The 26,017-nt window shown below is 49.3% G+C and overlaps 1 protein-coding gene across 1 annotated transcript in view; it reads left to right on the top strand.

The window, feature by feature from the left end:
- Window positions 1–26,017, top strand: part of CUL4B (cullin 4B) — a 945,370-nt gene that overhangs the window by 505,455 nt on the left and 413,898 nt on the right. Inside the window, exon 13 of the mRNA XM_078688736.1 lies at window positions 13,953–14,057. Coding sequence (XP_078544862.1) covers window positions 13,953–14,057 — 105 coding nt within the window. The remainder of the gene's footprint in view (window positions 1–13,952; window positions 14,058–26,017) is intronic.

The raw sequence follows: 26,017 nt of genomic DNA, 5'->3' as shown, positions 1-26,017 counted from the left end.
TCCGGTTCCTCAGGTAAGAAACACAAGAAGTCATCGCACTCCCGACTCCCCCCGACGCTCGCGCGATGCGGCCGGGGGTTCGGGTAGCCCCACCCCCGCGTGGGTCGCCGACGCTGCCTGCTCCATACCCGTCGGTCCCTGGGCAAGGCGCGTCGCGCGAGGAGATAGAGGAGTTCCTCATGGCCATGAGGGCGCTGTCTCCTCCGGCGGGGCCTACGGCGCCTGCGGGCCCGGTGGTCCCGTCCGGGGGCCCGAGCGGTTCGGGTGCTCCGGCCCTGACGCCGCCGGCGGCTCCTGCCCCGGCGCCGCTGGGTCCTTCACTGTCGACGCCGGCTGGTCCGCGGGCCTCTCCGGCGCCGATTCCATCGGGGCAACCCATGGTGCCGCCTCCGCGCGGCGCCGCGACTCCGTCGCCGGCCGGCGTCGGGGCTCCGGCGCCGGCTCCGGGCGGCGCCACCCCCATTCCCTCTCCTACTCCGGACGCGGAGTCGGCCCGGCGTCGCCCGACGCCGAGTCTGGCGCCGATGGGGCCCATTGACCCCGAGGAGCCGGTCTACATCGTTGACTCAGAATATGGTGAGGATGTAGATTATGGAGAGGGTTGGGAGGGGTCTGAGGACCCTTTGTCACGCGAGTGTCAGTACGACGTGGACTGGACAGGTGACTTGGGTGAGGCCAGTGGTCTGGACGATTCTCCTAACCCTGGTTTTGTCTCGCCTCCTACTGTGGCTTCGGAGGCTGGGGCTGCTTATTCAGTGGTGTTGATGAGGGCTGCCAAGGCTTTAAGCCTTGAGCTCCCCGTCGCAAAAGTGAGGCCTAACATCCTCACCGAGGTCTTCAAACCGCAGTCATGCCCACAGGAGCCTCTGCTGCCGTTCAATGAAGCCTTGACAGACGTTCTTTTGGGCACGTGGTCCAGGCCCGCTTCAGGTTCGCCTGTTGATAGGAACGTGGCCAGACGCCACCGTCCGTGTCCGGACGACCCTAAGTTCCTGTCCACCCATCCCACCCCTGAGAGTCTGGTGATCCAGGCCTCGACTTCCTAAACCGCATTCCCGTCGGCCCCGCCCGACCGGGAATCAAAGAGGTACGACCAGTATGGAAAGAAGGTCTTCTCGTCCCTGAGTCTGGGACTGCGGTCTTGCAACACCGCATGCCTCTTGGGCCGCTACACCCACTCTCTGTGGGATACGGTCGCGGAGTGTCTGCCGCAATGCCCGCAGGAGGTACGGGACAAGCTCGGTCAGGCTATGATTGAAGGCCGAGACGCGGCGAGATATTCCATCAGGTGTGGTCTTGATACAACGGACTCGCTGGGCAGAGCGATGTCCACGACGGTGGCGATTCGTCGCCACGCCTGGCTGAGATCCGCCAACTTTTCGGCGGATGTCCAAAATACTTTGATGGACATGCTGTTCGATGGCAGTCGCCTGTTTGGCGACAAAGGGGACCACGCGCTTGAGCGCTTCAAGGACTCCAGGGTCACGGCCAAGTCCTTGGGTCTCTCGACCCAGCGCCAGCAAACGGGTTCGTTTCGCTCCTTTCGTGGCCAAGGAAGGGGCGGTCCCACACGTGCTGCCAGCCACGCACCGCAGAACACTTCTCAACGCGGTGGCGGCCGTGGATTCCGCCGTGGAGGCAGTCGGGGACAGCGGCGAGGTCAGACCACACCTCCCCCCGCAGCGTCAGCCTCCAAATCCTCCTAGTCCGTGCTTTCAGGCCCATGTGACGCCAGTGGGTGGCAGGGTTCGCCATCACCACTCCCGCTGGCGCACTATCACATCGGACAGGTGGGTGCTGCAGCTCGTCCGAAGGGGCTACTCCCTCCCCTTCGAGACCACTCCTCCAGCCATGCCACCGCAGAACCACCGTGTGTCGGGGGACCACTTGACACTTCTGCAGGAGGAAGTTACGGCCCTCTTGGCCAAGGGGGCCATCGAGCACGTTCCTGGGCCAGAAGTAGGGTGTGGTTGCTATTCCCACTACTTTCTGGTACCCAAGAAGGACAAGGGGGGCCTGCGTCCTATCTTGGATCTACGGAACGTCAACGGCTTCCTCTGGAAGGAGAAGTTCAAGATGTTGACTTTGGCTCAGGTCTTGGCTGCTCTAGACCCGCAAGACTGGATGGTGGCGTTGGACTTGCAGGATGCGTATTTTCACATCCCCGTCCTGCCGGCCCACCGGCGTTACCTGCGGTTCACGGTAGGCCACGAGCACTTTCAGTTTATCGTGCTCCCATTCGGCCTTACCAGCGCCCCACGGGTGTTCACGAAAGTGGTGGCGGTGGTCGCAGCTCATCTGCGCCGGTTAGGGGTTTCAGTCTTCCCCTACCTCGACGACTGGTTGTTGAAGGCGGGCTCGCCCCAGACAGTCGTCCACCACCTTCAGATGACGGCAGACCTCCTGCACGAGCTGGGGTTTTCCATCAATGTGCCGAAATCACACCTGTGTCCCTCTCAAAAGCTCCTTTTCATCGGAGCGGTTCTCGACTCGGCGCAGTTTCGGGTTTATCCTCCGGAACGGCGGGTCCGGGATATACAGGCTTTGATTCCCATCTTTCAGCCGTTATCCCGGGTTTCGGTCAGGTTGACGCTGCGGCTGCTGGGGCTGATGGCTTCCTGCATCCTTCTGGTGCATCACTCCCGGTGGCGGATGCGGGCTCTGCAGTGGGACCTGAAGTTTCAGTGGGCCCAGCATCAAGGCAACCTATCCGACCATGTCCTGATCTCGGAGGGCACTGCGAGACAGTTGCAGTGGTGGCTTACGGACTGCGATTGGGTCAGAGGCAGATCCCTCTCCCTTCCCCAACCGGAGCACGTAGTTGTGACGGACGCGTCCCTCCAGGGCTGGGGAGGCCACTTGGGAGAGGCGGAGATCAGAGGCATCTGGTCTCCGGCGGAGTCCCGGCTCCATATCAACATGTTGGAGCTGCGGGCGATTCGCCTAGCACTGAAGGCGTTCCTCCCCTTTGTCAACGGGAGTGTAGTGCAGGTGTTCACGGACAACACCACCGCCATGTGGTACTGCAAAAAGCATGGCGGAGTGGGGTCGTGGACCCTTTGCCAGGAGGCCCTGCGTCTCTGGCAATGGCTGGAACGTCAGGGCGTGACTCTGACGGTTCAACACCTGGCAGGTTCTCTGAACGCCAGGGCGGACGACCTCAGCCGTCGGTGCTCGGTGGATCACGAATGGCGTCTGAACTCTGACGTGGCGAAAGGCCTCTTTCTGCAATGGGGAGAGCCTTGGTTAGATCTATTCGCCACAGAAGAGAACGCGCAATGTCATCAGTTCTGCGCGTTGGAGTTTCCAAGACGGCACTCGCACGGCGACGCCTTTCGGCGCGAGTGGAGTTGCGGTCTGTTGTACGCCTTTCCCCCTATACCACTTCTGCCCAGAGTGCTGAAGATCAGGCGCGACCGGGCCCAAGTTATCCTTGTGGCTCCGGACTGGGCTCGAAGGTACTGGTATCCCGAGCTACTCAGCATGACAGTCGGTCCCTCGATCCGCCTGCCCCTTCAGGAGGACCTTCTGTCGCAGCAGCAGGGGACGGTCCTCCAGCCGAACCTGTCCAGTCTCCACCTCCATGCGTGGAGATTGAGCGGCGACAGTTGAGGCAATTTGACTTGCCTCCTGAAGTCTGTGATGTGATTCTGGCAGCCCGGCGTCCCTCCACAAAGTCGGTATACGCCTGCCGGTGGAACAGATTTGTGGCATGGTGCACAGCAAAGGCTGTGGATCCCCTTTCTGCCCCTCTCTCCGAGGTTCTCGTCTTTCTTCTCTCTCTTGCCCAGCAGGGCTCTGCTCTGGGCACTATCAAGGGCTACCTTTCTGCCCTTTCCGCCTTCTTAAGGCTACCTGATCAGCCATCTTTGTTCAAGTCCCCTATTGTAACGAGATTCTTGAAGGGCATCACGCACATGTATCCACCTGTTCCGTTCGTGACGCCTCAGTGGGACTTGAACCTGGTTCTGACTTTCTTGATGTGCGCTCCCTTTGAGCCGCTTCATTCCTGTCCTCTCCGTTACCTGACTTTAAAGACGGCCTTCCTGGTTGCCATCACCTCTGCCAGGAGAGTGAGTGAGCTCCAGGCTCTTTCTGTGACACCTCCTTTCATGTCCATTCATCCAGACAAGGTGGTTCTGAGAACTAGACCTTCTTTCCTGCCCAAAGTAGTTTCTGCTTTTCACATCGGGCAGTCCATCACCTTACCCTCCTTCTTCCCGCCTCCGCATCCTTCAAAAGATGAAGAGCGGCTCCATCGTCTGGACCCAAAACGTGCGCTTTCATTTTATATGGATCGCACACGCCAGTTCCGGGTGGATGACCAACTGTTTGTTGGCTACGTGGGTGAGAAGAAGGGAAGGGCGGTACAGAAACGGACCATCTCTCGGTGGGTCGTCCTGTGCATCAAAGCGTGCTACTCTTTGGCTCGGAAGGAGCCTCCTGTTGGGCTGAGAGCCCATTCCACTCGGGCCACGCGGCTACTACTGCCCTGGGCCGGGGAGTCCCTTTGCAGGACATTTGCCAGGCGGCTACGTGGGCCTCGCTGCACACCTTTGCGAGGCACTACTGCCTGGACAGTCAAGTCCGGAGGGATGGCTTCTTTGGCCGTTCGGTCCTCCAGGACTTTCTGGTGTAGGATTGTATTGGTTCGCAGACCCACCACCGGGGTTGGTATTGCTGGGGTATCTATTCTAAGGTAAGGAATCTAATACTAACCTGTTTCTTTCAGATGAACAAGTTACTTACCTTCGGTAACGATATATCTGTAAGAAACAGTAGTTAGTATTAGATTCCTTACCGCCCCACCCATCCTCCCCGTTCTGCGAACTGATACCTAGGGTTAAGGACATCCCTTTCAGGGCCCTAGTTTCAAATGGCACCAGTGTTGGTTCTCACATGGCTCTGCGTGTTCTGGCGCGGAAAAGCTGTGTGCAAAGAACTGACGTCAGCGCGCGGAGGCGGCGTCTATATACTCCAGCGACGTCATCACGGCGCACGACGCCGACGACGGACGCGGAGCCGCAGGGGACGCCTGCAGACGACGCCTACCGACGCGCAGGGGTACTGCTACGCAAAAGTTTCCGGATCCAGACTGACGCCTGGGGATATTCTAAGGTAAGGAATCTAATACTAACTACTGTTTCTTACAGATATATTGTTACCGAAGGTAAGTAACTTGTTCTTTAGGACCCTAGTGTAATTCTCCCGATTCATCCCCTGATATAGATATAAAATACTGTATCCTTATATAGGCATATATCATAACCATATTAAGACATAGCTCAAGTAGTTTTAAGCCACTAAAGAAAACAAGAACAACCTGCTGCCTTTATTTGAACAAAGGTCCTATACTAGGATCCTAGAATATAGACAACATTTCGGAGCAACCATCCAGAGAGAGAAATGACATCAGACCTGATAATGCATTAATGTGTTTGTTTATAGATTTTATTCACATTGTTCAGTTTTTTTATATATATATACTTTTTACAAAAATAGATAAGAATTCTATAGTAAAAACATGTACACAAATTTATATTCTCAGTAAATTATCATGAGTCCCACAACACTCCGGTTTTCACTCAATCTACCACACTCATACAATCAAGTCCTAAACACACATCACATCTCACATTCATATTTGATCACACAAACATATGGAGGCCACACGATGAATAGACAATAGTTGGAATAAAATTGTCATAGATGTACAGAGGTGGGCTGGAGAGACTTAATAGGACTGAACAGGTGACAAACAATCCTATAGCCCACATAAACAACGCCAACGCGCGTTTCGGTGTATGGCCCACTGGGGCCACACCTTCATCAGAGCAGAAAACTTTGTATCACGGGGTGGGGGACAAATCTGTAAGATAAAAGAACAAAGGTATACACATTTGCAGTTTTTCTTATCTGCACACATTTAATCAAACTTTATTTTCAAGCGTAAACATCAGTATTATTCTCTCTTTGTATCACGCTAGAATTCTGGTGGGTGCTCCGAAAACTCATAGTCAATTAATCATTCAGGACAAAGAGAAATATCTCTAGAGAACAGGCCGGAAAAACAAGTTGATTAAAAAAAAAACCAGATTCATCTCATACAGAAGTTCACGCAATTCAAAGTGCCTCCTCTCCAGTTATGTAAAGAGAGTTCAAGGCATTCCAGGAGTAGGGTGTCAGTAAAAACCATAAACCATCATCGAAAAACATGTGAATCAGAATCTTATATGTAGACTCTTTGTCATAACAGTGAAGATTAAACCCATACACAACAGAGGTTAATGTCCCAAGATGTAGAAGCCGGGCCACCAGGATAACAAAAATGGGTAATGCAATGTCATACCTACTCAGCGAATCAGATCCACGCTATATCCTGCTTTTTAGTCAATGCAGGTCCTGAATTACTAAAACATATAAGACAAAACAGACAATTCTAATCTAGCCATCTTTCAAGCACGGGTTGCATATCAAATCCATATTCTGGGAATAACTAGGACATTGTCTGCCTCAGACGAGGAGTGGAAGCTTACCAGGGATTATCTTGGCAAAATGTGTCCCAGATAAAAAGCTGCTCGGGGTCAGTTCGGTCCAAAGGCGGGTATAGTCTGTTTGGGCAGCGTCTCCTTCATAAGTCGGTAAGCACTATTTTTTTTAATTAATCTATTAATTTGCCACACGAGCCGAAAGGGAGCGTTTCTACTCACTAATCTAACAAGCATTTGCAATGAAATAGGTCTTGCATTTACACAAGTTTGTGCTATTGACAATGTGAATAACTATGCCTTTTATTTTTGTTTTCCTTCTTAAAGCATAAATAAAAGGCATTGTCGTTTACAATACCAGTAGCTTAAACGCGCGTAAATGCAAGACCTATTGCATTACAAATGCTTGTTAATTTTATTTATGATCTATTTGAATCATGCCTTCTTAATGAAGTCAGCCCATCATTTTATCTGGCTAATCTATATGGATAATCTTCTTTAAGTTTTTCCCAGTTTGGTGTCATATGTAAGAAGCAAACACCTATCCAAAATGTATGTTCGAGGCATATGGGCTGCAGATGGTACATTTATGAATAGATCGCCATCTGGTGTTGGGCTCGGATGATGGCACTTTGTTTTTCTTCTGGAGAAGTCTTTTTCGTCATAGATGACTCCTCCTCTCGGTGTTAGTGCGCATGGGCATCGACTCCATCCTTAGATTGTTTTTTTCCGCCATCGGGTTCGGATGAGGATCGAAGCGCTCCGGACCGACTTCAACAAAGAAGGTTATAACCGGCGCGTATTCCTTTCCAAATCGACGGTATTGTTATCGAACGCGACTTCCCTCCATACCGACGCGGTTCGAAGGACGACGACTACGAGAAACTCGACATAGTCCAGCCCGGGGTCCATGGAAAGGACTCCATTCAAAAAATGTCCAACGTGTGGTGCTAAGTTCCCACACAAGGACCTACACGAGGTGTGCAACCTCTGCTTGTCCCCTGAACACAAATCCAGGGACTGTGAGGCCTGTGCAGCGTTCTCTTCAAAATCGACGATTAGAAACCGTCGAGCCCGAAGACACGAGGTATCGAGAATGCAGTCACAAGCAATCCCGGAGCTGTTCGAGGACCAGCACCCAGAAGAGGAGGAAGAAGAGGCCGACGAGGCGGGGTCTGAAGTGGACGAGTCCGACGTCGAGGAAATCGACGTCCAACAAACCGTGAGTGACGACGTCCCTTTACCAAAGAACCGACCCCGCACGGTGTCGACCCCGCCCTCGAGCCCGGTCAGACAACCGAAAAAAGTTTCCAACGCCCCGCCTTCGAGCCCGGCAACGAAACAGAAACCGAAACACTCGGTCTCCCATCATGGTGGTTCCGATTACGATAAACGGACCACATCGACACCGAAGCTCCAAGTCAAGGAAAGCTCGAAGTCGAAGCAGTCCATGTCGACACCGAAGCACGTTTCGGCGTCGAAAACACCCTCGACACCGGGGACATCTTCGATACCGAAGAAATCGGATCCGAATAAAATCTCGGTACCGAAAATACAAATGGACATTCAAAAGAAAAAACACCTTTCGGACCCGAAAACTGCGGTACCGACACAGGAACACGGTACTGATCCTAAACAAAAGACTCTGTTTATTGACCCAAAGACTGGCAAGGTAGTCACAGAACTACCTAAAAAGAGGAAGAATGAACATTCGGACGACAAGACTCATCCGAAGAAGAGAACAATGGGGACGAATACAACTCCTCCCTCTTCTCCCAAACCTAGACACACACCATCTTCTCCTCTTCCTCACAATAGGCCAAATATTCCTCCCACACGACCATCTACACCTACAACAGATGTAGAGAGTGACACAGGGGAGGGGGAAAACCCTGGGGATGATGAAGACACAATCCCAGAGGAGGCAGACCCATGGGAAGAGTATAATGTAGGGTCAGATAATGATAACGACCCTGAATTGTATCCCTCAAAACCTTCACCTCCTGATGACAATACTGGTTTTGCACAACTCATTAATAGAGCAGCAACATATCATAAGGTAGAACTACATGCAGAACCTCAAATAGAGGACTTCTTATTAGAAACACTACCTACTGCACAAAGAACATCAGGAACACTACCAATGCTTAAGGGCCTTCTCAGTCATACATCAGAGATATTCAAAGACCCAGTGAGGGATAGGGTATTGAACCCAAGAATCGATAAAAAATATAGGGCAGCTCCAAAAGACCCAATATACATTAAAGGGCAAATTCCTCTAGACTCACTAGTGGTCACAAACGCTCGTAAGAGAGCAAACTCTTTATCTACAGGAGAAGCTCCACCTCCTGACAAAGAGTCTAAACTAATAGATGCCTCTGGCAAGAGAGTGGCATCTCAGGCGGCAAACAGCTGGCGCATAGCTAATACGCAAGCACTACTTGCAAGGTACGACAGAGCGCATTATGATGAGTTAGAAAAACTCATCACACATCTCCCTAAAGAACATCAAAAGAGGGCAGATCAACTCATACAAGAAGGGAAGTTAATTACTAACACTTCAATAAAGTGCGCCCTAGACGCGCCAGACACTGCAGCAAGGTCTACAAACACAAGCATCATGTTAAGGAGACATGCATGGCTCAGAGTATCAGGGTTCAAACAAGAAGTACAAACATCGTTACTGAACCAACCTTTTGATGGGAAAACACTTTTCGGCACAGGGACAGATGAGGCGCTAGAAAAGATGAAGAAGGATACCGAAACGGCTAAATCAATGGGAGCATTGCAACAGCCGACACAAAGAGGTTCCTTTCGTAGATCCACCTATAGAGGAGGATCCAAAAATACAGGTACAAGCCAGCAGCAAACCTCTTTTACACCTACATCACCCAGAGGTAATTCTAGAGGTGGATACAGGGGTAACAACAACAAGGGTAGAGGTCGCGGAAACAACAACAACCGCAACTCTCCAACCCCAAAACAGTGACTTCATACAGCTCCCCCCAGACCATATAACACCGGTCGGGGGACGCCTATCACAGTTCCTACCTGTCTGGGAAAACATCACATCAGACAGGTGGGTGAGACAAATTATCCAACATGGTTATTGCCTAGAACTCACAGCTACCCCACCAAACATCCCCCCCAAACAGCGTCCAATGAAACAAGATCACCTGACACTGTTAAAACAAGAAGTACTATCCCTGCTAGAAAAGCATGCCATAGAGAAAGTTCCACAGCACCAACAAGGAACAGGAGTATACTCCCTATACTTCCTAATTCCCAAAAAGGACGGGTCTCTAAGGCCAATACTGGACCTAAGACCTCTCAACGCATACATAAATTCGGAACATTTCCACATGGTCACGCTCCAACAAGTACTGCCTTTACTGAAGAAAGGGGACTTTCTTTCTACACTGGATCTAAAAGACGCTTACTTTCATATCCCGATTCACAAAGCCCACAGAAAATACCTCAGGTTTGTGGTAGAAGGACAACATTATCAGTTCAAAGTCCTTCCGTTTGGTGTCACAACGGCACCAAGGGTGTTCACAAAATGCCTGGCAGTGGTGGCAGCTCACCTAAGAAGACAACAAATTCATGTCTTTCCATACTTGGACGACTGGCTAATAAAGGCCAGGTCACAAGAGGAATGTCTTCAAAACACACAAAAGACAATTCAGCTACTACACCAGCTAGGGTTCACGGTGAACTACACAAAGTCACACCTACAACCAAACAAGGTTCAACAATATCTGGGGGCTACTATAGACACAGAAAAAGCCAAAGTGTACCCCAACCCAGTCAGGATCCAAACAATGCTTACAGTCATTCAAAGATTTCAGCCACAACACTCACTACCAGCAAGAGTGTTCATGCAGCTATTAGGGATGATGTCATCCTGCATACTGCTAATACCATATGCCAAACTACAAACGCGTCCGCTACAAGAATGCTTAGCGACACAGTGGAATCAGGCTCAAGGGCAGATTACAGATCTGGTGTTGGTAGACGACCGCACACACCGCTCTCTGAAGTGGTGGAACATAACAAACATTGCCAAGGGGCGGTTGTTCCTAGAACCAATTCCACAGGTTACAATAACAGCGGACGCATCGCTCACCGGATGGGGAGCACATATGGACAAATACACAGTACAAGGAAGGTGGAGTGTGCAGGAAAGAAGACTGCACATCAATCATTTAGAACTACTAGCAGTGTTTCTAGCATTGAAAGCCTTCCAAATACATGTTACCAACAAAGCAGTCCTGATCAGAACAGACAACATGACAGCAATGTATTATATTCAAAAACAGGGGGGGACGCACTCTCTCCAACTATCCAGACTAGCACAGGAAATTTGGAGATGGGCCATTCCTCAAAACGTCTATCTGTTAGCCGAACACCTACCAGGAGTCCAAAACCAGATAGCAGACATCTTAAGCAGACAGTCGGAACAAATACACGAATGGGAACTGCACCACCAAATACTGCAGCCATTCTTCCAAAGATGGGGACAACCAGAGATAGACCTCTTTGCCACTCATCAGAACGCAAAATGCCAAAGCTTCGCGTCCAGGTATCCACATCACCTGTCGCAGGGCAATGCGTTATGGATAAATTGGTCCAACAAATTTGCATACGCTTTTCCCCCTCTCCCACTAATCCCATTAGTGGTCAGGAAGCTGCAACAACATTCAATGACCATGATACTAGTAGCACCCACGTGGGCAAGACAGCCGTGGTTCACCACGCTCCTGCAACTCTCACAAGTGCCACATCAAAAGCTACGAATTTTACCCATGCACCTTACACAGAACCATGGAGAAATAATGCACCCAGACCCAACTCAATTGAACTTAGCGATCTGGCTCCTGAAATCCTAGAATTTGGGTACTTAGATCTACCTCCAAATTGCATGGAGATAATTAAACAAGTGAGACGTCCAACCACCAGAGCATGCTATGCAGCTAAGTGGAAGAGGTTTGCTATACACTGTACTAATAACAATATCAACCCTCTGGACGTGTCAACAAAAGAGATTATTTGCTACTTATTACACTTACAGCAATGTAATCTAGCGTACACATCTATCAGAGTACATCTAGCAGCTATAGCAGCGTACCTACAAAACAGGCAACACATATCACTGTTCAGAGTACCAGCGATAAAAGCATTCATGGAAGGCCTTAAAAGAGTCATTCCACCAAGATTACCACCTTCCCCAGTCTGGAACCTCAACATAGTACTCACCAGACTAATGGGGCCACCCTTCGAACCTATGCATAGGTGCGAAATACAATTCCTTACATGGAAGGTGGCTTTCCTTATAGCCATTACCTCACTCAGGAGAGTAAGTGAATTACAGGCATTGACAATACAAGAACCATTCCTACAGTTACACCAGAATAAAGTGGTTCTTAGAACAAACCCAAAGTTCTTGCCTAAAGTAATTTCAGCATTCCACATCAATCAGCCAGTGGAATTACCAGTCTTCTTTCCAAAGCCACAGACGGTGGCAGAAAGGGCTCTACATACACTAGATGTCAAAAGAACCATTTTGTACTACATAGAAAGAACACAAAACTTCAGGAAAACTAAACAACTATTTGTAGCATTTTCCCCAACACATAAGGGCAATCCTATCTCTAAAGCAGGCATCGCTAGATGGATTGTAAGATGTATACAAATATGTTACATCAAAGCAAAGAGAACATTAACTGTTCCTCCTAGAGCTCATTCTACACGAAAACTAGGAGCATCTATGGCATTCTTAGGGAACATTCCCCTAGATGACATATGTAGAGCAGCAACTTGGTCTACGCCACATACATTCACAAAGCACTACTGTGTTGATGTACAGGCTGCACAACAAGCCAGAGTGGGCCAGGCTGTATTAAAAACTCTATTTCAAACAGTTGCGACAGACACTGGTGACCACCGCTAGGGAGGTAACTGCTTTACAATCTATTCATAAATGTACCATCTGCAGCCCATATGCCTCGAACGGAATATGCTACTTACCAGTATGCATCTGTTCTTGGCATAGAGGGCTGCAGAGTGGTACATGTCCTCCCTGCCTCCCCGGAAACCTGTGTCTGTCCCAACATTATCTTATTTAGATACACTTACATGGGCATATCTTTATGTACTATACTACACTACTCCATCTAACCCTACTATGGCAAAACAATCTAAGGATGGAGTCGATGCCCATGCGCACTAACACCGAGAGGAGGAGTCATCTATGACGAAAAAGACTTCTCCAGAAGAAAAACAAAGTGCAATCATCCGAGCCCAACACCAGATGGCGATCTATTCATAAATGTTCCACTCTGCAGCCCTCTATGCCAAGAACAGATGCATACTGGTAAGTAGCATATTCCTTTCCAGTGTTGGAGACCCCTTTTTAGCCTCCTAAGCGTATTAAAGGATGGTAAAAATCTATAACAGTGAAAGTGTATTTTGGTCTATTTATTAGACTTTTTTTAATGCACAGATTTTTAGAACATTCTTGAAGCAATTATATTTATTGTACCCAAATCCTACATTTGAAGTATGACATTTTGTTATACATTTTTTTTAACCCTTGCCTTAGTTATCCACTAAATAATAAACATCCAGAGTTATTCATTAGCCTTTTCGCTCTTGTCATACTTAGTTTAGTAGGCTGACCCTCTGTATAGCGTAGAGAGCAGAAAAGCCACTATGGAGGTAACCCTCCCATTTACAAAGAAGAATGGAGGCAAATCCTCCATCCCAAGTTCTGAGTACGGTTCATAGTCCGGACACATAACAAATAATACAGCATATTTTCTTAGTGTAAGCATTCTAGTGTGCCGTATTGCAAACCAGAAAAAAACAGTGTTGCGGGCTACTGAAAAGCCCATCACTTCAACCCTCCCTCCATTTCTATTTCCAAAAAGAGGGCACTTTAGTGTGCTAGGTGAACTGCTGCTGCAAGGGTGGGAGACATTAGGGTAGATGGGGTTACACCAATAAATTATGGAGCGCAGAAGCATTGTGGCAGCTCACATAGATTTAAAAAAAAAAAAATTATTACCCTGCTCCGTTATTCCTCTGAACCGATTGTCCAAACTGTACCAAAATATTATTTTCGCTCATTTGGAACAATCTGGCATCTTTTACTGCGGCTGATAACTGTAGAGGGAGCAGTAATAAAATTGTCAAAGCATATTCCAGTGTTGAGGTTTTCACACCGAAACATTGTAAAAGCAAAACTATTCAGGCATGTGAATCTATGAAAGACACCAATACTGGAGAACCACATATTACAGGTAAGTAACTATTGTTCTTCTGTACTTAGTTGGTAGCTAATATTAAAATGTTTTTCTTAGGATTACCTTGCACAAATTAAAAGAGATCATATTCATTTTAGCAAGTCTGTGGAATTGTGTGTAATATGTTATTTGAATTGTCGTTTTATATTTTCTTTTTTAGCCAAGCATGTGGATTCAAAGCTGCGTGCAGGCAACAAAGAAGCTACTGATGAAGAACTTGAAAAAATGTTAGATAAAATTATGATCATATTTAGATTCATTTATGGTAAGTTTTTAAACATTATAGCTTTAATTAAGCAACTGTACTTTTGACAGTATTTGGTGAAGTGTTTAAATATTGGTTTACATTACCAGTATATTGCCTTTGCGAAGATTCTATAACCTGCGTGTGAAGTGTTTTTGTAGTTTGCATACTGCTTTTGATAATGGATTTTACCATCATAAAAAGAACTGTTCACCATAACATTATGACAAACAACTACCACGCATTCAAGTTACGTAATAAATTCTCTTGTCAGGAATATTTTCAAGGATCTAGGCGACATGCCAAGGGCTGTATGCTTCCCAAAGAAAGTATCTCACAATACCCCTATATGTAGTGCCAGTGGAGCAATGTGGGCAAAAGGAAAAGGTGGTCAGTTCACAATTTATGAAGTGTATTATTTGGTGTCGTTTTTATTCTTAAATTATTCTTTCCTTTGCAAAATTATATCTCACTAGTTCTGATTCTTGCAGATGCGTTCCTTGTGAGAACTCACTTTTTCACATGGATAACACCCTCTGACTGGATCCAAAGAACTGTGAAAAGGTAATAGGATTTCTCTAGCTATGCCCCAGGAATTTGGAACATCCGTGTCCATCAGATCTGCCCCAACCCTGCTCCAATTTCACAAGGAGCTGAAGACTCACCACTTTGAAGTACACTATCACAATGAAATAACAGTATACCGTTGCCCCGGAGCCCAGCTACTTATTCAGATATTTGTAAACTTTATCTGACTTTGACATTTGTTTTACATTTGTTTTTATTGGTGAGGAAATGGGGTGTATTATATGGTGTGGTTGTGCAACCTCACCTTGTAATACTCACCAACCCATTTTAGGACCTTTCAGTGTTCTAGCAACCTTGGGCAGCTAGAACACTGATCAGCAAGGATTACACAGAAGAACAATTAAAGAAGAAATCAACACTAGAGGTCCGACACCAATTTATAAAAATAGACTATTTTTTATTAAGATTTTAGACACTAGCGAAAAACATCTGCTGGAGGGTTCTTGAGATAATGATTTTACAAGCAATAACAAATCGAAGCATTTTCACTCAACCATGAATAAGCCTTGGCAAAATCAACTAATTTGACACTTAGAAACGTTATCAAAGAACTTGAGTAAGTGTCAATGCGATCGGTTAGAGGTACTCGGGGCAACCAAGTTCAGCAGGGAGCTTGTCAGGGGGACCTGCAAGATAGTCAGCAGTTACCTTCACAGTAGAAGTAGTCCTCCAGCAGTTCCAAGCACTTTATTTTAATTGCAATGGATTCCTGTGGTTTGGTCCTGATGCTAGGGCTGAAGGATACTGAAGATGCCCTAATAATGCTGTGGATGTGATGTGGTCTTTCTGCAGAGATTCCTCGGTCCACGAAGATGCTGGTCTTGGGATCCTGGTTGCAGGGTCAATGACACACATGGTCTTCTCCAGTCTTGCCAAAGTACAGTCGCTACTGGACTACCAGTTGCCTGGTGTCATGCTCACAGACCAATCCTTCCTGGGTCAATACCCCACCTCCTGAGGGTTCCAGTGACTCTCCGATAGCACTCCCAGGCTCCGAGAAATCGGATGAAACTCTGTGCGTCTCGTTTTGGTCCTCTGTGCTGCAATGCGGCGGTGGTAGCGACGTGGAGACTTTGGGCTACCGACTTGCCCCAGTAAGCTTCTTCAGATGTGTCTCTGTGCAGTAGAGCTGGCCCTTAGAGTTCTCTTGGATTGACTGGGTTCTGGAGATACTTATACATGAGCAGGACACGACAGGCACCGTCCCTCTCTTCACTATCCGCCAGGTGCAGTCTTCCTTGGTGCAGCCTCCCTTTGCAGTTCTCATGGTGCAGCAGGGCAGTCCTTCTTCCGAGGCTGTCAAAATCTGAGGTCTGGCTGCCAGGGGAGCCCCCTTTATGCTCGGAAAGTGCTCTCAGGGAAGGATGCGGTTGGTATCCAAAGGGCTACCAGGTTCCCTCCCACCTGGTCACAACTTCCAGTGGAGTGTTGCATCTGGCTATCCCAGGATACACTATTCTGCCCTCTCCCAAGATGGCAACACCCCTCTCTCTTTGTTCAGCTCTCACTGGCCTGCCCCTGGACTGTGGCTATCTAGGGGCTACAAGCCCCTGGACCAACCGGTTTATCAGCTAGTTTCCCCTTCTCCGCTCCCCCTGCCAGTCTGTCAGCCATAACAGTGGGGCCCCCCTCACTAGTGTGATACATCTGCCCATCAGAGGCAGCGTCCACTTTGAAGCCTGCCTTTTTGGGGCCAACATGCAAGTGGCTTCCCGCAGGAGGGAGGTGACACCTCCCTGGACTGCAATCCCTCATTGTTCTCCTTCCTGAGAGTCATTGGCATGTCTCTCCAAGAGAGCAAAAAGCTGTCTTGTGGAGCAGACAGCATGTGTGCCCGGGAAGAGTCCGGAATTTCAAAGGCAACAAAGTGGCAGCTTCGCTAAAGCTGCAGACTGCAACAAGTTACATTCATTTTTACTTGAGCTGGAGGTCGGGCTTAATGTAACGAGTTTTAATGTAGCGAGCTGTTTGATACCTTGGAGTGCCCACTTTGGTCGCACCGTGCAGCACTGCTGAGGGGTTAGTGTGTCCTTCCCTGCTATTTGGTTGGGTTTTGTCACGTATGTTTTTTCCTGGCGTGTTTGTGCAGACTTATTGTGACTGTCTTGCATGTCTACCGGCGGACATGCGTCCCTGGGAGGCAGGTCCCTCTGTTCCGTTCTGGAACAGTCTCTTCTGTATTCTGTGAATACTCACTGTATTGATGCTCACAGGTTGTGCTCTACGTTCTTTCTTGTGGCTCAAGCACTGTCTGGGTTCTTGCATAAGGTGAGGAGAGTTCTCGCCGGCTCAGTCTCAGCTGTGTGTTGCCTCCTACCCCACTTCCCTAGCAGGGTCTCCGGACCCTTGCTTCTTGCAGGAAAGCGGGGTTCAGTTTTTCTGCTCCTGCCTTGTGCATATTTCTTAATTCTTCAAAGGGTGGCTTTTGTCTATAATTTTCTGGCACCGGATCTGTGCTCCACCTCAGCTGTTTCTCCGGATCTGGGTTCTTACTCACATTTGTAGCACTGATGTTGAGCACCGCACAGGCTGTTTTTTATCAGAGTGAGTTTGACTCCCATTTCTGGCACAGTTGCTTCTTTAGGTAGCATTGCTGTGCATGTCTTCTTCTTGGTATTCTCCTTGTTGGTAGACAGTGTCTGTCTATGGCGCTGTATGCTTCTGGCGACAGGCTTGTGTCGGTGCATTTTCTGAATCCCTTACTGACAGTATCTTGGTCTAGGTTCCCATCTGCATTCTGTGACTTCTGCCGCACACCATAACAGTGGTACCAATTGAACGACTCCCCTGTTTAGGGTTTCGTCCCTTAATGTATGTGTGGCTACATTCCTGTCTCTTTGTGTATATGTCGTTGGTTCTACACGCCACGGGGTGCTCGCATACTATGTTCTTTTTGCCCTAGTAACTGGCCTTCTTGCTCACTCTCTCTCCTTCGGGATAGAGTCCCCTATGTGTTCTTGGCTTGCAGGTTGTGCCCTCACGGTGATACCTTTTGTTACGTTTGGCTGCATGCCTACCTACTGAGCTTTTGCTCCATGGTGACTCTTTTGTCTCTGTTGGCACTCGACTCTGGGTTCGGCCCTGCCACTGTTGTCACATGTCCTTAGGGGTACATATTTGATGTGAGTTTTTTCTTACACACACAGGCCTCCTGTTACGGTTCCAGTTCTTGGCAGGACAGTCTTTGGACTGTCCCCTGTATCGTTTTGGCATCTGCTATGGTGTGTGTTCAGGCGGTATACTATACCATTGTCATGTTCCTTACAGCGTTTTCTGGGTCTAATGTCAGTTGCCCTGACATTGCGGTTCCCACCATGTTTCGTCCAGCCTTTTGGCAACTATGTTCTCCTGGAACTTGGTGGTTGTTTCGCAGACCCTCCTCTTATGGGGTATGGCTTTGGTATCTATTCTAAGTTAAGGAATCTGCTGCTAGATGTCTCTATCAGATGGAGAGTTACTTACCTTCGGTAACAATATATCTGGTAGAGACACAGTTTAGCCGCAGATTCGTTAACGCCAGCTCATCCTCCCCGCTCTGCGAAAGCCTTTTCATATGGTGTTTTTCCACCTAGCCCCACCTTTTCTGGTGTCCTTGGTCTTTTGGAGGTGTGCTCTTGCACTTCACACTGGGGTAGGGTGTGTTCTTCTGCGTGGTGCCCTTCGGCCTCCCCTACATCCTAGTGTTGGGTTGGTGGCGTGTTCTTGCACCTTCCATTTGGCGCAGGGGGTGTTGTTCGCGTTTCGAGTCCTTTGGCGCTCCTCTCTGTCCACGTTTTTAGGTGGTTGAGGGCTATACTTTTCACTTCCTTCTCATGTTGCTCCACCTGTGTTCCTCAGGCGTGGAGGTATTTTGTTTTTAATTTCCACCCACCGTCCACGCCTGTGCCTCCATCTTTCTATGGCAGTCGGTTGTGTTAGGTTCTCTTTGGTGTTACATTCCTTCAATCTCTGGAGGTTGTGTGTAGTGAACTTTCTGGTGGTCGTTCACTTCTAGTCACTTGTTTTGCAACATGTTGCTTCAATATGGTGGTTCTTTTAATATTCCTCCGGTGATGACAAGCTGTGTCTGGCTTGTCCTATCTTTTGTACTGCGGCGTTACCTCCTCGATGTGGGACACAGCGTGGCAATTTGTTGGGCACTTGCTTGCCGCAAGTGCTCTGTGAGCTCCCTTTGGTCCCTCCGGATACTAGGTGATTTTTCAACGTTCGAGGCATGTGGGCTGCTAAATTCATATCTATTGCATAGATCGCCGCCTAGTGTTGGGTCCGGATGATTGCACATTGTTGTCCTGGAAGTGCGCATGGGCATCGACTCCATCCCAAGATTGTTTTTTTCCGCCATTGGGTTCGGATGTGGTTTCGACGTCTCCGTGTCGGAACCGAAAAACTTTGTTCTTAAGGCCAAAAGGCCTTCGTTACCTGCGTTGGTATTGTTTGCGTACGGTCTCGAGCATCCTCCGACTCTCTGAGCCGGAATTCTGCGGAGTCGAGTAACTCTTCGGACATCGAGGCCCTCTCGTCGCAGCAAGACCCCGACGAACTTAACATGGAGCGGAGCCCGTTCAAGTTCTGCCCCGTCTGTGGATCCAAATATCCACATATCGACGTGCATCCGGTCTGTAATAAATGCCTCTCGCCGGACCACAACGAGGAAAACTGCATGGCCTGTTCAAAATTCAGGTCAAAGAAGACGCTCAAGCATCGGCGCGCCTCGAGGCCCAGCGAGCGGCCCCGGCACCCGACGACATATTCGACGACCCCGCAGAAGAAGGCGGTAGCCATCATCTTCAGATTTCTCCACCGTCGACGGAGGTCGAGGCGGAGCCCGAAGACCAAGTCGAAGGACAGGCCCTGGACCTTGAATACGTCGAGGAGGTAGGGGACGACGAAGAAGTTTATGGGGCCGCGGAAGATAGCTCAGAGGAAAAGCTATGCCCCGAAAGCTACATGACTCAGGCTCAAGTCACGGGATCGCCACTCGGCTTTACCCACGACCCAGCACCGCTATCCACGGCCCCGCCTTCTGGCCCGGCCACGGACACTCACGCGGAGCCGCCATTACATGTATCGAAACCGAAACCTTCGGATTCGACGGCACCAAAGATGGCCGACGTCCCATCCAAATCGAAACCGAAACCATCGGATTCGACAACAACAAAAATGGCCGACGTCCAACACAAAATAGCGAAGCCTGCTCCTTCATCGACTCCGTCGACCTCCGGCCCACAGAAGTCGAAGAAGACTGTCGAGTCGACAGCGCCGCAAAAGGTGCCCAAAGAATCATCCTCTAAGAAGGACGTCCATCAAGTGTCAAGCACAGTTGCTCCGGCGCGGACCTCGAAGACTGCTGACACGCCTTCGGCCGCCACTGGGGCGCCTACCAGTAAACGCACAGTCGAGTCAAAGTCCACTAAAAGCCATGACCCGAAGACAGGGAGCACTACGCATAAGCACAAAGATGCCGGATCGGCAGCAACGGCGTCGGCGCCAAAGGCTGCAACTGAGCCGCGACCCGTTAGTAACGAAGATTCGTCGACGGAAAACTCGTCGACACCGAGGGACTCCGACGCTACCGAACATCGGCCGTCAGTTTCTAAACCCTCTGCTTCCTTCACTAAGCAGGTCACTGACTCCCTCAAACGAATTCGGGAAAAGACTTTGTCGTCAACGGCTCCCACGCCGTCGGCTCCGAAATCGGTGGACACACCTCCGAAGACCTCGGCCAAGCTTCTCTACTCTCTGCCACCTAAGGTGGCACCGAAGGCATTTGCACCCAGATCGGTGCCGAAAATCGCTGACACGTCGGACACTTCCACGCACAAAAGCTTGGATCGACATCACGCCTCTGAAGACCAATCAGAGCATTACATCGATGCCCAATCTGGGAAATTGACCCTCTACAAAAGGAAAATCACTTCCCAACCACTGGAATCCTATGTCATTCCACTGAAAAAGAAAAGGCCGGCACAGGACATTCCTGCCCTTGTTGAACCAGTTCTGCTACCACCAAGAAGGAGTCCATCACCTTCCCCCGACCAATCAGGTGGAGAGGATGATGACCAAGATGACCAGTACAATTTCCCAGTTGACGATGACCCTGATGTTCAACTGGACTCATATGGCGATACTGGGGACCAAGGTGGACATCAGGTGGTACAAGATCCACAGGGGTTTGGGGCACGTACATCACCAACAGATGATTCTGCAGCGTTTAATGCTTTGATAGAGTGGGCAGCGGCAAATCATGATGTGGACATGCATGCTGACCCGGTAGAGGAGGATTTTTTGTTTGACACTTTCTCTGTCTCAGACAGAACAGTTAAAATACTTCCTATGCTCAAAGGTGTCCTTAAACATGCACCAGAAATCTTTAAGGAACCTACCAGGGCAAGAGTGGTGAACCCACGTATCGAAAAGAAATACAGGCCGGCACCTGGAGACCCTGCATATATTCGGGGACAGTTGCCTCTGGATTCGTTGGTGGTCGCCAATGCCCGCAAGAGGGCGAACTCCCAAACAGCGGGTGAAGCTCCTCCCCCAGACAAGGAGTCGAAAGTGCTTGAGGCATCCGGCAAAAGGGTGGCTGCGCAAGCTGCCAATATCTGGCGTATAGCAAACACACAGGCACTATTGGCACGATACGATAGGGCGCATTACGACACCCTAGAACAGCTCCTTCAACACCTACCTGATCAGTTTAAGGAAGGGGCCGAAATGCTCATACAAGAGGGAAAACTCATCTCAAACGCAGCAATTAAGTGTGCACTTGATGTGGCTGATACAGCGGCTAGGGGGATTAACACTAGCGTCATGTTAAGGCGACAAGCTTGGCTTCGCATATCTGGATTTAAACCCGATATTCAAACTACAATACTCAACCAGCCCGTCAATCCAGACAGACTGTTTGGTCCAGATGTTGACACCACCCTGGAAAAGATTAAAAAGGACAATGAGACTGCTAAGTCCATGGGGGCGCTTCAGTCTCAACAATTCAGGGGAAGCACTTTTCGTCGCTCAGGAGCACGTGGTGTTACCAGAGGACAGTTGGGTCAACAAACACAATTCGCAAAAAGTGGTGCACAATCCTCGTACCCCAAGCAGGGTAGAGGGGGTTACAGAGGTAACAGTGCCAAAGGCAGGGGCAGAGGGAACAACAACTCCCGTTCCTCTGCCGCCAACAAACAGTGACTCTCTGTCACTGCCCCCCGACCATCCAACACCTGTCGGGGGGAGACTCCAGCAGTTCCTGCCAGTCTGGACGTCCATCACCACGGACAGGTGGGTGAGAAAACTTATCCAGTACGGTTATTGTTTGGAGTTAACATCCGCTCCTCCCAACATTCCCCCAAAACACCGTCCTGTGTCGGAAATGCACTTGCACTTATTGCAGCAGGAAGTTGTGGTGATGCTGCAAAAAGGCACAATCGAGCTCGTACCGGTGGAAGAGGAAGGAACAGGAGTCTATTCCCTGTACTTCCTCATCCCAAAAAAGGACGGATCCCTCAGACCCATTCTGGATCTACGCCCTCTCAACATGTATATACTGTCGGAACACTTTCACATGCTGACACTGCAGCAAATTCTTCCACTGCTAAACCAAGGGGACTTCCTAGCAACCTTGGACCTCAAGGATGCTTATTTCCACATCCCACTCCACCCATCCCACAGAAAATACCTCAGGTTCACCATTCAAACCAGGCACTATCAGTTCAAAGTCCTACCCTTCGGGGTGACTACTGCCCCCAGAGTGTTTACGAAGTGTCTGGCGACAGTGGCGGCGCACCTCAGACGGCAGAACATACATGTCTACCCGTACCTAGACGACTGGCTTGTTCAAGCAAAGTCGGAACAACAGTGCGCCACAGACATGTCCCACACTATTCACCTCCTTCACAGTCTGGGGTTCTCGCTAAACTACCCAAAGTCGCACCTTCAGCCAGCCCATGTGCGGCAGTATCTGGGCGCGACAATAAACACCCTGACTGCAATGGCTCAGCCAAACCCAGTCAGGATCGACACAATTCAATCGCTGATCCAGAGGTTCAGACCGCAACACTCCCTACCAGCGAGAGTGTTCATGCAGTTGATAGGCATGATGGCCTCCTGCATCTTCATAGTCCCGCACGCGAGGTTGCACATGCGTCCGCTCCAAGAATGCTTGGCAAATCAGTGGACACAGGCTCGGGGACAACTGACAGACCTAGTGTTGGTGACCGGTCGGGCATACAACTCTCTGCATTGGTGGAATCCACACAACCTTTGCAAGGGACGACCGTTCCAAGAGCCAGTGCCACAGATTATCCTAACGACGGACGCATCTCTCCAAGGGTGGGGAGCCCATGTGCTCCACTACACTGTGCAGGGACTGTGGTCCACCCAGCAACAGAGGTTGCACATCAACTACCTAGAATTGATGGCAATCTTCATGGCGCTAAAGTCCTTCAAAGTACATCTGTGCAACAAAGTCGTGTTGATCCGGACGGACAACATGACAGCCATGTACTACATCCAAAAACAGGGAGGCACTCACTCGCCACAGCTGTCTCATCTGGCTCAGAGCATGTGGAAGTGGGCCATTCAGAGGAACATTTTCCTCATGGCAGAACACCTCCCGGGCAAGGACAATCAGATGGCGGATCTGCTCAGCAGATACAGCCATCAAATGCACGAGTGGGAGATACATCCATCAGTACTCCACCCCTACTTCCAGCAGTGGGGTCATCCAGAGATAGACCTGTTTGCCACAAGGGAAAACGCAAAATGCCAAAGCTTTGCCGCCAGGTTCCCTCACCCGGAATCGCAAGGGAATGCGATATGGATGAACTGGTCAGGCAAATTTGCGTACGCTTTTCCCCCAGCGCCTCTCATTCCGCTGGTGGCAAGAAAGCTAAAGCAACACTCGATGACTCTCATCCTGGTTGCTCCAACATGGGCACGCCAACCATGGTACACCACGTTTCTAGAACTTTCCGTGGTACCGCATCAAAGGCTGCATCTCACATCCAGGCTCCTGACGCAGAACCATGGAGACATTCAGCATCTAGATCCGCAACCGCTCAATCTGGCGATCTGGCTCCTGAGGTCTTAGAATTTGGCTACCTCAACCTGCCTCCAGAATGCATGGACATCATCCGGGAGGCAAGAAAGCCCACTACCAGAGCTTGCTATGCAGCAAAGTGGAAGCGGTTTGTCGTTTACTGTACAAACCACAATATCAACCCGCTAGACGCATCCATTCCTAACATCATCTGCTATTTGTTACATCTTTACAAATGCAATCTAGCGTACGCTTCCATTCGGATACACTTATCCGCCATAGCGGCTTATCTCCAGAATAGGCAGCATCTCTCTGTTTTCAGGGTACCTGCCATTAAAGCCTTCCTGGAGGGACTGAAGCGAGTCATTCCTCCAAGAACACCACCAGCTCCAGTGTGGAACCTCAATGTGGTCCTCACTAGGCTGATGGGTCCACCTTTCGAGCCACTGCACTCCTGTGAAATTCAATTTCTAACCTGGAAAGTGGCTTTTCTCATTGCTATTACATCGCTCAGACGTGTTAGTGAGCTGCAAGCGCTCACGATCCAAGAGCCATTCATCCAAATACATTCAAACAGAGTAGTGCTCCGCACTAACCCCAAATTCCTTCCTAAAGTAGTGTCACAGTTTCATATCAACCAAACTATTGACCTACCCGCATTCTTCCAAAACCCACAAACAGTAGCGGAAAGAATGCTTCATACATTGGACGTTAGGAGGGCGTTGATGTACTACATTGACAGAACGCAACACTTTAGGAAAACACAACAACTTTTTGTTGCCTTCTCAGCGCAGCACAAAGGCAACCCCATTTCCAAAGCAGGAATAGCCAGATGGATTGTTAAGTGCATTCAAATCTGTTATCAAAAGGCTAAGCGTACTTTAACAATACCCCCAAGGGCGCACTCCACACGCAAGTTGGGGGCCTCCATGGCTTTCCTGGGGAACATTCCTTTAGAAGACATTTGTAGAGCAGCCACATGGGCTACACCACACACATTTACCAAACATTACTGTGTTGATGTGCATTCCAAACAGCAAGCAGCTGTAGGACAGGCTGTTCTCAAGACACTTTTTCAAGCTTCTGCAGCTGGCACGGGCAACCGCCCTTAATGGAGGGACTGCTGTGTATTCTATGCAATAGATATGAATTTAGCAGCCCACATGCCTCGAACTGAATATGCTACTTACCAGTATGCATCTGTTCTTGGCATGTAGGGCTGCTAACATTCATATCGCCCGCCCTCCTCCCCGGTGCCCGTAGTGGCTGCAGATACTCTCTTGCATTCATCATTAGCATGGACATCCTTTACACTATTTCACTCCATCTCTGCCACAATGGCTAAAAACAATCTGGGGATAGAGTCGATGCCCATGCGCACTGTAGTCCAGGGGAGGAGCCACCTATCTCGTGATACTTCGAAGACTCTTCCAGGACAACAATGTGCAATCATCCGGACCCAACACTAGGCGGCGATCTATGCAATAGATATGAATGTTAGCAGCCCTACATGCCAAGAACAGATGCATACTGGTAAGTAGCATATTCATTCCTATTGTTTCTCTTTTTTTTATGTTACTTATTGTTGTTTCAACGATTTTGCTCTAACACACACTGTTCCTATGCTATCGCAGTTTTTGCATGGCTCCGCGTTGTGGTGTGGAAAAGTTTCCTGTAGAAAACAGACTTCAGCACGCCGGGAGGGGCTCAAGTAGCTCCTTTGAAGTCACTTCCGTGGGTGACACCAGGACGGAGCCCGGCGAGGCCGCCTCACGGCGTGCAGAGGTATTGCTGGGGAAAAAGATTTTCCGGATCCAGTCTGACTCCGGGGGAGAGATTCTAAGTTAAGGAATCTGCAGCTAGGCTGTGTCTCAACCAGATATATCGTTACCCTCAGCTGCTCAGTATTTGCGGCTTTGGAGTCCAGATTAGACTCAAACAAGCTTTGGTTGCTGCAAGGGGTCAGGTACCCTGGGTATTGGTGCTGGATGACTCCACTTGGTCCTAGGAATCTTCACATTTGGTGGGAAGAATGATCTGATCCCCTGGACATGATGACCTTCTTTTGGGTGGCTGCTGATTCAGTGGATCAAGCCATTGGCAGAACGGTGAACCAGACGTTGCGGTCAATGCCTGCAGGTTGCAGGGAAGTGGCCTTCCACTCCAAGGGAGATGCTGACAACTAGGCAAAGTCATGGTGGTCCTTCAAGGCTTTTTGCGGATGGACAGCTGCAGGACAAGTTGGGTTGTTGCAATTTTCGGTACAGGAGCAGGCAAGCAGGCAGTGTTTGGAGCCAAAGTCCGCCGGTCGTCCACAGTTCTCACTTCTTCGGCTCTTCTTGGTCTTTTTCGTCTT

This window comes from Lissotriton helveticus, chromosome 4_1 (genome assembly GCF_964261635.1).
Source record: "Lissotriton helveticus chromosome 4_1, aLisHel1.1, whole genome shotgun sequence".
NCBI lineage: Eukaryota > Metazoa > Chordata > Amphibia > Caudata > Salamandridae > Lissotriton > Lissotriton helveticus.
Note: the sequence above shows the minus strand (reverse complement) of the source record. Positions and strands in the feature narration are given on the sequence as shown.